The 12,015-nt window shown below is 52.4% G+C and overlaps 1 protein-coding gene across 2 annotated transcripts in view; it reads right to left on the bottom strand.

The window, feature by feature from the left end:
* Positions 1 to 341: 341 nt before the first annotated feature.
* The window catches only part of SMURF1 (SMAD specific E3 ubiquitin protein ligase 1), a 70,334-nt gene continuing 58,660 nt past the window's right edge, over positions 342 to 12,015 (bottom strand). Inside the window, exons 6-18 of one of the 2 annotated variants that reach the window (XM_049788589.1) lie at positions 11,207 to 11,282; positions 9,999 to 10,240; positions 9,570 to 9,654; positions 8,232 to 8,378; positions 7,362 to 7,560; positions 5,827 to 5,930; positions 4,896 to 5,010; positions 3,944 to 4,122; positions 3,391 to 3,528; positions 3,099 to 3,219; positions 2,797 to 2,998; positions 2,318 to 2,402; positions 342 to 1,944 (exon numbers count right to left, since the gene is read on the bottom strand). In XM_049788589.1, coding sequence (XP_049644546.1) covers positions 1,845 to 1,944; positions 2,318 to 2,402; positions 2,797 to 2,998; positions 3,099 to 3,219; positions 3,391 to 3,528; positions 3,944 to 4,122; positions 4,896 to 5,010; positions 5,827 to 5,930; positions 7,362 to 7,560; positions 8,232 to 8,378; positions 9,570 to 9,654; positions 9,999 to 10,240; positions 11,207 to 11,282 — 1,793 coding nt within the window. In that variant the 3' untranslated portion in view covers positions 342 to 1,844. The remainder of the gene's footprint in view (positions 1,945 to 2,317; positions 2,403 to 2,796; positions 2,999 to 3,098; positions 3,220 to 3,390; positions 3,529 to 3,943; positions 4,123 to 4,895; positions 5,011 to 5,826; positions 5,931 to 7,361; positions 7,561 to 8,231; positions 8,379 to 9,569; positions 9,655 to 9,998; positions 10,241 to 11,206; positions 11,283 to 12,015) is intronic. The other variant, XM_049788590.1, reaches the window with a different exon arrangement.

The following is a 12,015-nucleotide window of genomic DNA, read 5'->3' as shown; positions in this document are numbered from 1 at the left end:
CTAGGAGCATGCCAGAGATCCTGCTGGGTCACCCCACTCTGCCCCTTAATGTGCTCAACTGGACTTCTTCATGGTGGGTCTGACTGGCTCCAAGCAAGATATCAGTAACTAGGGATTCAGTGCCTCATCTTTCCAGAATGTGCCAAGCACCCACAGTACTGTGGAAGCGCCAGGGAGAGGGAGAGGGCACTGAGGTAGAAAGAAGTGTGTGATGGCACCGATGGCTATATTCCAGCAGAGGCAGGAGCCGTGACTCGGGGACAGAAGGGGTGTGACAGAGGGGAGTGTGTGGATCACCCACGTTACCCCTATACGTATTTCCACACCACACCATACGCTGGAAAAGTAAAGTTGTGAGTTTATTGCATATGTAACAAAATGACCTTGACCCTGGGCCCAGCCTGCTGTACAGTCTCTGCTTGTCTTGTTTCCAGCTGGTTCCATAACCGCATTAAATAGAACTAGTATTTCTTTAAATACTTTTGATTTCTGACATAGAAACAGAACATTAGTGTACAACTTTCACAAAATAAATCAGCAATAAAAACAGTGGGAAGAATAACGAGGAATAGCAGCAACACTTAAAAACAAGACGTTACAAAATAAATTAAAAATACATTAGAAAGTGGTTGAGGAACAAAAATAAACCAATTTTTCAATTCATACTATGTCTCAGGAAGGCGGTGTGTCCCTGCGAAGCCGTCCCAGCCGCTTGGACGGGACCCTGACCGGGACGTCGCCAGCGGCGGGCCCTCCCTCTCCTACCACACTGGGCAAGAGTGAGTGGGGTGCGACGTCTCTGAGGGGTGCGCGGAGGAGGGAAGTGTGAGCGGGGCATGGACAGACCAAACCATGAGAGCCTGTGTTCTTTGGGGGGCTCCAGAGCCTGAGCACTGCTGATACGAAGGTTCTAGAAGATCAGCAAGTCTTGCTTGCTCAGTGTGGTGTCATTCGCTGGGCCCATCTGGCTGAGAGGACAGTGGCCCATTGTAGCCCTAATCCCACCCTGCGAGGGTCCCAGCTGAGGGGAAGCAGGTATCTTCCAGGGCACCTGAATCCAGAATTCTAGAAGCCACAGGAAACAGGCAATTCTTGGTGAAATTTCCCTCTGGAGCAAGACTCAGACCAAGGAGCCGCCACACCCGTCTCAGACCACAGTTCAGGCCCCGCTAAGCCACTCGGGTAAGTACTGTTTGGACTCTGTGCAAAATGGAAGGGGGGACCCGGGCCTGCTGGGAATAGGGGGCTGAGGTCAGAGGTGAGCTGTCTGCCTTCCTGGTCCATATTCCAGTGACCTGTCAGGCTCAGCTCAGTGCAGGTGGGGAGCCGGGCCCGAGGCTGGCTTTGGTCTGTCCTAAGCTCCATTATGTGATTTCATTGGAAAAATATTCTCAACTGGACTGATAATGCAGCAAGAGGGACTCTTCAGAGGAGACTTTCCATTCAAACAAAAGAGCCAAGAGATCCTGAAGAGGAGCCCTGGGCCTTGGGTGAGCACCCCCGTTCCTTCACCTCTCGAGGGGAGCTTGGGCTTCCTGCTGGGTGGAACGAGCAGGCACCTTGAGGTTGACCCCACTCCCAGCTCCAGCCCCCCAGGAAACCCAGCTGAGGTCCCGGCAGCAGAAGCCGAGTCAGCCTGGCGGCATTGATTGGATGGGTGATGGAAGGGGGGGGCACGAGCACCGACCAATCCCCAGCCCCCACACTCCCCCAAGGAAAGGGGGTGATCTTCTCTCAGGTTCTCAGGAACCCCAGTGCTCAGCCAGCCTCACGGACGGTCGAATGGAGGCACTCGGAGCGTTTGCTTTGGGAGCGGCGGCCGTGAGCTGTCTGTGTGGCCCTCCTCACTCGACGGCAAAGCCGCAGGTCTCCTCCACCGCTGTCAGCAGCTTCTCGTAGAGCTTCTCATAGGACTCGTAGGGTGGAATGTCGATCCGGTTAAAGCTGAGGTGAGAGGATGGGGTCACTGTCCAGCCTCCTGCTCCAAGGAAGCTCTCTGGGGCCCAACTCACATTCAGTGCTCACACTAAGAAAAAGTTCTGTGCTCTGGCCAGGAGTCCCCAGAGTAAAGACAGCAAGGGACAGCCCGTAAAATCTCTCATTTTCTCTCAATAAATTAAATGTTGAATTTGAGAGAAGTGTAACCTTTGAAAGAAATTGTCTTTAAGACGTTCTTATCCCAACCGCTGCTGGCCCAAACAGACATCAAGAGCAGCTCAACGAGCTGTGACCAGAATCTGCCCTTGCACCTGCCCGCAGAGGGGACAAGCCCCTCCAGGCCCCTCAGTTTCCCTTGGGGCTCCCCGGGGCAGCTCACCAGGTGTGGGCCTTGGGAAGGTTGTCGGTGTTGGCATCAATGAGGTGGATGGTGAAGAGCCGGGGCCCTGCCGCGCCTGTAGAGCCTTGCCAGACAACGGTCTAGTTAACGCACTTCGGAGGCAGCACCCGGGTCTGCCGCGCCCCGCCCAGGCCTCAGAACAGATGCCACACGTGGTGTGCACCAACTTGAACCCCAAGAAGGCCCAGGGGTTGGCTGCAGGCCTGTCTCATCCACCAGGGGGCGCTATCACCAGACTAAAACGGGGTCCCCTTCATCAGGCCAATGGCTAAGCAAATGTCCACTTACAGCTTTCAGCTGTGACCTGAGCTTGGGGATGCCCCCCATGATTTCCTACCTGGTATTGGGAAGACCAGCCCCAAACAAGAAGGGATGGGAGCTCCACCGGAAAAACACTCCAGTTTCTGTGGCCCCACCCCTGTCCCCCGAAGGCCTCAGCCCGCCTCTACGCCTGTCACCTTGCAACGCCTTGAAACCCTGAAGTGGGACCCGCGTGGAGCCAGTGACAAACTGCAGCAGCCGTGCGCGCCGCTCCTCATCGAAGGCCTCCACAGCCTGCCAGAACCAGCGCACCACGTCACTGTCGGCCCCGCAGTGCTTCAGCCGCGTGTTGCTCTTCCAGTCGTTCAGGTCGATCTTGTCCAGGCCACCAATGATCAGCTGTAGGGGGCAGATTCCATTACCCGTTACCTCCCACCAGAAGGGCTCTCTTGATTCCAAAAGCCCTTACCCTCTGACACACACACGTGTAACCCCGTACCTCAAGCTCCTTCTGGTCAAAGGGCTTCAGTAGGTGCTGAGGAATCAGCTCGTTGAAGCCTTTCTGAAGCGCTAAGAACTGGGCTTCAATTCCCCTCATGAACCTCCAGTTCACGTACAACCTGAAAGAAAGTCACTCTATGAGCAACTCATTAGATTAGTTAGATACCAAATTCAGACCCGCCGCCAGTTCACTGTCTCGGGAACTCAGCAGAACTGGCCTAGCCCAACCTGTGGCTGGAGCTGGTAGAGGCAGAACCAGGTTTAGGGCCCCAGCCCCTCACCTCACTCACCTCACGTATTCTTTCTTGTTCTCCTCTGTGACCGGAACGTTCCTGCCGTTGGGTTTCAGTTCGTGCTGCAGGATCCGCCCGAAGGCATTGTGCTCCACACAGAAGGTGTGGTCCAGCACCGGGGTGATGTCGTTCTCCCTGGGGCCGGACATGTGCCAGTCAGACCTTTGTCCTCCAGCAGCTTAGCAATCACGGATGCCCTGACCCTGCAGGCTGCACTGGCATGGCTGGGCCCCCTCTCAACAGGACACCTCCCACTAACTCTAAGTGAAGACTAAAGACTAAGGGCGCAATACAAACATAAACATGTATTTTCCTCCTAGATCCACCAGACACACTCTAGTGTCAGAAACACACCTACCACTGCCAAGACCTTTGCAATCATCTAGAGAAATGTCAAAAAGCTGGTCAAACCACCTGAGGAAACAAGCTGATTATGATGCCCAGGTGAACCTAGCTTCTTGAAGCTGCTTCTAAAACTCAAGTTCCTCTCCTGTCTCCCAGCCAGCTCCAAAGCCCGTGTAGGCCCGCATGACAGCAGCTCAGTACTCACAGGATCCACACCAAGCTCTTGTGGAGCTCTGGGTCCACGGACTCCAGGTCTGAAAGCTGGATGGGTTTCCCCAGGAGCTGCTTGTAGAAGGGCACTGTGAAGCCCCCGTTGATGTAGTGGCCGTGGAACACAGCCAGGCCCATGATGCGACCCACAAAGTGGAAGTAAGACAGATGGTCCTGCAGAGGGCACCAGATACCAGGAGCATTGGTGACTGATGGTCAGTCATGGACCTGGCTGCCAGGGGAGAAAGGTAGCCCTGACCCACCTCTGTGCTCTTTACGCAGACCCCTGCCCAGATCTGCAAAAAGCCCTTCTAGTAAAGCCTATTGACAAGGCGCGGTCAGGGACAGGACCACGGGGAGGGTCCTAGAAGGACCCAGGAAGAACTCAGAGAAATGCCTCCTACGAGAACTAATCTAGACAGGTAGAGAGCAGCAAATCTTTCTCTGGCAGACGGGGTTACATCTGGCAAGTGAGTTAAATGTCAATATGCTGAGACTGCTCGCATCTGAGTGCTCGTCCACGACACTGTTATCTACTACACTGTCCAGACTCAGCAGTAGCAGCGCAAAGCCTGGATTAGAAGGACAGAATATCTGAGCTACTACTTAAAATGATGCACTCAGGGCCAGAAAGATGGTGCAAGGTTTAAGGCCCAGCCCAGTTCCAACCCTGGCACATCTCCTCAGGCATCTGCACTGAATCCTGGACCCCATGAACACGGCCTGGGAGGCCAAGCCACAAAATGAGACTGTCAACAAATACAGTCCCCTCAAATGGGAATAAAGTGCTGAGTATGCTTAGTTTTCCTTGTTCCCATGGAAAACATCACCCTAAGAACTCTGGGCACTAAAACTGCAGTCTGTCTAGCAGTCTAAAACAGGCCAAGAGAAACGGGAGCCCATGGAAAAGCCTTCACTTCCTGCCTCCTCACTCGTAGGATACTTACAGGGTTAATGGAAGAGTCGGGGTTGATTTGCAACATGTAAATATTGTCCGTGGAGTACTGGAAGAGTCCGTAATACGGGTTTAGCATTTCGTGGCACAATAAATAAAGCCATTCCCTAGGAGCAACATCAAAGAAGCATTGTACATGTGCGCAGATTGGAGCTTTACTTTTTTTTTGTTTTGGTTTGGAGCCACACCTGGCAGTGCTCATGGGTCACTCCTGGCAATGCTTGAGGGTGCTGGGGATTGAACCTAGGTTGGCTGAGTAGAAGGCAAGCACCCCACCAGCTATACTATTGCTCTGGCCCCTAAAATTGTTGTTTTATACTCAATAAAAAAAACTTGACACCTAGAAGGTGAAAGTGAGCGATATTAGTTGGGAGACTGCAAGAATTTGATCTGGCTGTAACAGAAAGCCCAGAGGATGAGGCTGGAGCAGTAGTGCAGTGGTAGGGCATTTGGGCATTTGCTTTGAACACAGCTAACCTAGGACGAAACGCAGTTCAATCCCCAGGTGTCCAATATGGTCCCCCAAGACAGGAGCAATTTCTGAGCTCATAGCCAGGAGTAACCCCTAAGTGTTACCAGGTATGCCCCCAACAAAAGAAAAAAAAGCCCAGAGGAAACCTGCTTGGGGCAGGATCTCTTCTTTTCTGACCCCAAACTCCAAGTACATGAGAGACCAAATGGCCCCAGATCTCCTTTAAAGCCGGGAACTGGTTGCTATTCACTTATCAATATGGTTTTCTCAGGAAATGGTGCGGGAATAATTGACAAACATGGAAAAAGCATGTAGAGCATCAGACACTTATGCAGAGCCACAAAAGGGGAGTCTAGAGAAAGGTGAAGAGATTTACACCAACACATCTTCAATGGGCTTGCAAGTCAGCAATGGACCTCTCATGGGGAAATGGAGGGGCCCTGTGCCTCACCTGGCCACGCCCCCGTAGTCCAGCCCCTCCTCGCCTCGGAACTTGACCATGAGCCGCTTCTTCAGGTCCTTGGGCCGCATCTTCATGACCTGCCGGTACGACTCCTGCAAGGCCAAACTATGTTAGCACAGCTAGTGGGAAAGGGGACCTTGAGGAGGCAGTTTATGGACATCTGCAAGCGTGATCTCCGACAGTCACACTCAGCACGCCTTCCCTCCCCCCCGGGGACTCTGAGCATATCCCTCCCTGGGAGGCTCAGTTCATGCATGTAGTTTTCCCAGAGAGACTTCGAGGGGAATAGGAGCCTGAAATGCTGAGCCTGTGTTGCCCTGGAAGTAAAAGCCACACACTTCCCAAGGAGGCAGAAAGGGAAAGGGGGTTGTGACATAAAAGCTCAGCAAAAAGAGCTGGAGTGGTGGCACAAGCGGTAAGGTGTTTGCCTTGCATGCAGCTAGCCTAGGACAGACCACGGTTTGATCTTCCAGCATCCCATATGGTACCCCAAGGCAGGAGCAATTTTCTGAGTGCATAGCCAGGAGTAACCCGAGTGTCACCAGGTATGGCCCTAAACCAAAAAAAAAAGTGGGGGGGGGGGGCAGAGCAATAGCACAGCAGTAAGGCGTTTGCCTTGCATGAAACAAACACAGGATGGATGGTGGTTCAAATCCCAGCATCCCATATGGTCCCCCGAGCCTGCCAGGGGTGATTTCTTAGCACAGAGCCAAGAGTAACCCCTGAGCGCAACTGGGTATGGCCCCCACCCCCCAAAAAAAGTTGGAGCAATAGCACAATGGGAAGGGTGTTTGCCTTCTATGCGGCTGACCTGTGTTCAATCTCCGGGATTTCATAGGGCCAGCACAGTGGCCTCAGTCCCACAGGTACATGCAATAGACACTTTAGAGACTTTTGTTTTGTTTTGTTTTGTTTTGTTTTGTTTTGTTTTGTTTTTTGGGCTACACCTGGTGACGCTCAGGGGTTACTCCTGGCTATGCGCTCAGAAGTCACTCCTGGCTTGGGGGACCATATGGAACGCCGGGGGATCAAACCGCGGTCTGTCCTAGGCTAGCGCTCGCAAGGTAGACACCTTACCTCTAGCGCCACCATGCACTTTAAAGACTTTTTAATTAAGTCTCTTTAAGTTTGTGAATTAAGGCACTTTAAACTTTTCATAATTTAGGGCTGGAGCCTTGGACATGGTCAGCCCCCAACCACCATCAGCCCCAAAGGTCCTGGGATCATCCTCTCCTGGCTACTGATACACATGGCAAGACAGCCAGGACTTACTTTCCTCACACACAGGCCTCAACAACAGCAAGGCTGCCATGCCAATTTTGGGATGTGCCAGTAGGGAGATGCTGTACCAGGCAGAACAGTTTCCCCAAGAACCTCTATTTCTGGAGACCAGCAGGCAGCCACGTGGCACCAGGCTCATCCATTGCACAGATGTGGGCCCACAGCACCCTGACTCTATGGGAAGTTCCCCCTCACTCTGCACAAAGAAGGGTTCCCCAGCCTGCAAGTTGCCCTGACTGTACCTCAAAGATTTCTTCTCTAGACACTTCGATGCGGCAGTGGCCAGCCTGGGGTTGCTGAAGCGACAGCTCGTGCCTGAGCACCTTCAGTTTCTGCACTAAATCCCTCTCGTATCTCTGCGCCGGGAGCTCATCGTCATCCACGGAGCCCTCACTGGGCAGAGGCAGCGGCTGGCTGGGCTCCTTGAGTTGGCACTGGTGACTGGGAAGGGCAGTTGTTAGGGGTGACAAGCAACATCCCCAGGGGCTGAGGGGGATTCACAATTTCCACGTAGAAATGATGCAAAATAATCTGGGGTGGGGCACCCACACCAAGTGGTACTAGGGGGTGAGTAGGATATGCCAGAGGCAGAGGCAGCTTGCACACTAGTCCCCAGAGCCCCTCTCGGGCCCTCAAAGAGAACTGGGTCTAGAGAGGTGGAAAATAGCTGGTGTCACTAAGCCTAGTTCTATGCAGCAGCTCATCCATCACCACCGCAGTGACTAAAACCAGAAACCTCAGTTTCCTCAGGTTTCTGGAACATTCCCACCAACACTGCAGGATGCACCATGGTTGTGGGGATAGGAGAGCTCTTTCTGGGGGTGGGGGGTGGAGAGGGCCACATTAGTGGGCGAATAAAAGGAAAACTACCAGCCACCAGCTTCATGTTCCTATAGGGCTATTTCCAAGTCCCCTGGGGACTGGAAGAGACGAGGTGGCCAATGCCTCACTCAGTGTCAGCAGGGAGCTCAGGCGGGCTCATTCATGCTCTGAGGACAGCAATCCCTGGGGTGTGGGCACGGAAAGCCCCCAGACATTTTTGCACATGCCCCAAACAGCTGACAACATCCCTCTTATCGTAAACAAGCCAACCAGGGCTTGGAAGGTCTTACTTCATGATGTGGTGCAGCCGTGGGTCTGTAAACTGGGTAGTTCGGTTATTATGATCGACGAAATAAATCCGCCCTGACACTGTGCTGCGGACTTCCCAGCCGGGTGGCAGAGGTCCCAGTTCATCGCAGTTCACACTGTTAAGGTCTCTATAGAAATGAAGACAGATTGGCCAGTGGAGTTAGGAGGCCCAAGACAAGCCATCAGTGAGCAGCACCCTGGGAGCCCCTCGGCAAGGCAGCGTGCCCTGGGCAGGCTAAGAGGAAAGGTCCTGGTGCTTCTCACAGCAACCCCCACAGGAGCATTTCCACCCTCACCTTAGCCCCTGACAGGGCTGGAAACAGCCCACAGGTACAGTACGGGCGGACCCAGTGGCCAGACGAAGATGAGCATCTAAGCACTATCAGAAAGAGCCTAATCCTAAGTGAATGTCAAGACTCAAGGCCGGAAAGGCTGGTTTGGTAAAATGCTCCACTAAAGGAAATAAACCCCAACATCTTCAGTTCTGAGCAGTTTGGCTACCTGCAAACTGACTTCTCACTTTTGAGCTGGCTCACAAAAGCAAATGCTCCCGATTTGAACCCATTCATCCCATCACAGGGACAACAACACAATTACAATTACAATTGCTTCTAATTGGCACCAAAGAGCCAGGCATTTTTGACTGTGGATACTAGGGATACCTAATTCCTGAGCAGGTGATATTGCTATATAAATCAGAGACTAACTTAGAATCCAAAAAGACTTCGAAAAATCAAAGACAGAAAGCGTAATCTCTTAAAGGTGAAACTAATTATGAATAAAAAAGAAATAAACATTACTAAAAAAAGGTTATTAGGTAGTAACACTATTCTAAAACAATAAAAGTTAAAGGGGGAGACAAGAAAAAGGCAAGGTAAAGTGCAAACCAAGGCAGTGGACTGTTGGGGTGTCTCTCTGACCTGGGCTGGGCTGTAGGACCTCGCAGAAGAAATTTGAATAGAAAAGCTTCAGCTCCCCAGGAATGGTCCCCAAGGGACTGAGGCAAGAGGGGTAGTAAAGTAGAAGAGAGAAAGGGGAATAGAATCTATCTTTCTTTATTTATTATAAAAAATTAAGCCGGGAGACCATGACCAAAAACCAATAACCATCACCCCGTCTCCTAGGCTTGTGCCAGAGTCTTTTCAGTGTATCCCGACTGCACCAACCTGGATGGGGAGCCTGGGCCTGAGATACCTTTGGTAAAAGGGGACTACAGCTGCTGGGAGGGAACTCAGGGGAGACTCCAGAAACTCAGGTCAGGCCCAGGGATGCCACCACCCACAGTGAGGTCCCGGTGCGAGGGCCTGGGCAGTGCCTACCTGGGGATTCGGGGGTCATGCCAGGTGCTCACGCCTGTCTGTGTGTGCAGGAAGTAGACCTGGCCCTGCACCGTGGTTCTTTGTTCTGTGGGAAGAAGGGACAAGCAAGTGAATCAAGACAGGTGAGGTGTGAGCCTGGTGAACCCGCCAGCAGTGGGCCAGAGCCACCCCATTTTCTCTTCCTCCTCTACAAGGGCTCTCCTGAGTAGATTCCTATAGCCCAGGGTCCCTCTCCCCACTGTCCCACACATCAACACACCCTCCTGCTCCTTCAGGAATCTTTAGCTCAGGCCTCACACCCACTAACTGGAGAGGGGAGGTTTTTTTGGCCCTTGCTTACACCCCATGTCCTGCACAGCTCAGCAAGCACAACTCAGGGTACCGGGAGGAAAGTATAGGAGAGGCCATGCACACCCATGTTCCCCTCACCGTAGCCTTCAGGCAGCTCTGGCGACTGGTGGCCGTGGGGTCGATTCTGAGGCGTCTGTAGTGACCCTCGGACCTCAGGATTCCGCAGCCTCTGGGTCAGCAGTCGCTGGTCCTGGCCAGGGGACTCCACAAACCGACAGCCCCCTGCGCCTGCAGCAGCCCCAGGACCATCTGAGTAGGGCGCTGGCTCTTCTAGGAAGCAGCTCAGCGGCCTGCCTGGGCCTGAATCCTCATACACAGTTCTGGAAGATGGCAGAGGGCACACATCAGCACACAGCAGGCCAGGATCTCCCTATCTACACAGATCACAGTCACTTGCTTCTTGAACAGCTGACCTGCCTGTCCAAGGGGCAGAATCTCTGCCCCTACCTGAAATCAGCCACACCCTGCAATTCTGAATTGAGTATGGCTCAAACTTTTGGGGAGCAGGGTATCAGAAGCTGTTCAGGGACTCATCTAGCACAGAGCCCTCAGACCCCTTCCCAACATCCATGGAAGAGGTGCTGGTGCCTCTGTTCCCACCCAGAAAATCGGGACCCTGCACTCTGGGTTACCCCAGATCCAGGCAGCACTCCATCATCACCATGGCATCTCAGCATGGCCTAAGCAGTGTGTGACGGTGGATATGATCCTTTTCTTGCCCAAAGATGATGCAGGCCACCGCACATGTGGCATCCCATCCCAGATGTGCCCGGAACACTGGGTTTAGGGCCTTCTGCAGCCACAGTCCCAGTTCCACTCAGGGCTTTTTCATCATCATTAAAAGGATGTTATTTCCTCTAATGCACACTTGACAGGGGCCAGCCACTTCCGGTCAGCCCAGCAGGGTCCCAACGAACACACACAGCCCCCAGAACAGATTAGCCTCCCAAGTTTCTTCTGTTCCCAAGAGACAGGTTCCTGCTTCCTGTCTTGTTTTCTCATAGTCTGTCCCCAGGACATGGGTGACATTCCCTCTGCATCTGCTCTTGGAGGATATCATCTGTGACTGGCAGATGTGACTCATCTGTCTGGGCCCAAGGACCTTAGTGGAAGCTTCAGCAGTAACTGGGCTGGGACGTATGTGTTTGGGTTTGTTTCCTATGATTTATGGATGCATAAGCTCCAGTTCTCTGCGCTGCTGTCTGGCCAACGAGAAGGGTGGTTACTTGGCATCTTTGGGGCCCTGCGGTCTGCCACGCCCTGGCCCATGCCTCAGTCATACATACCCTTCATTCTCCAGTAGTCCTCGGCAGTCCACCACTGATCCGCCAGCACCCAGCCTGTCCCGCGTCTGTAAACTGACTGGGACAGAAAAGAAGGGGTGTTAGACATCCAACACATGCTACAGAGGGGCTATCATCCAGGAGATATGTGCTTGGCACCTGACACACACACCAACGTACACTTTCTGGTGCTTTTCAGTACGAAGCCCACTGCATACCGCCTGGGACAGTCCTTATAAATGGGGAGGACAAGGAAATGCTGGGGTTTGCATTGCTCTCCATAAAAGAACAGAATAGTCACTTCCTCATATTACCATATTTTTAAGAGAATATGGCTCATGTTTAATAAGCATAGAGAGAGCTCTCTAAGGATTTGCCAAGTCTAGAGAAATCTAAATGTTTATTCTCTTTTCCCACTGAGTACAGAAGCCATTCATAAAGCTACTTCCAATTATTTTCCTGGCCTGGCACACCCATCTACACAGACAAGAAAGAATCATAACCAGAGAAGCAGCAGGTGAAAAAAATTTTTTCTTTTTTTTTTTTTTTTTTGGGGGGGGGTCACACCCGATGGCACTCAAGAGATTACTCTTGGCTCTGTGCTCAGAAATCACTCCTGGCAGGCTCGGGGGAACATATGGGATATTGAGGATTGAACCTGGGTAGATAGGGCAAGGCAAATGTCCTACCCATTGTGCTATCGCTCTGGCCCCAAGTGAGAACTTCTCATTACTATCATTTTTCAGGTTGTGTCCCAATGCTCATTTCTCTTGAGTCTTGACAATTCTTTTTATTTGTTTGGCTTTTGTTGT

The sequence above is a fragment of the Suncus etruscus genome, chromosome 15, assembly GCF_024139225.1.
Source record: "Suncus etruscus isolate mSunEtr1 chromosome 15, mSunEtr1.pri.cur, whole genome shotgun sequence".
NCBI lineage: Eukaryota > Metazoa > Chordata > Mammalia > Eulipotyphla > Soricidae > Suncus > Suncus etruscus.
The sequence above is the reverse complement of the archived record's forward strand: the minus strand, read 5'-3'. Positions and strand labels throughout refer to the sequence as shown.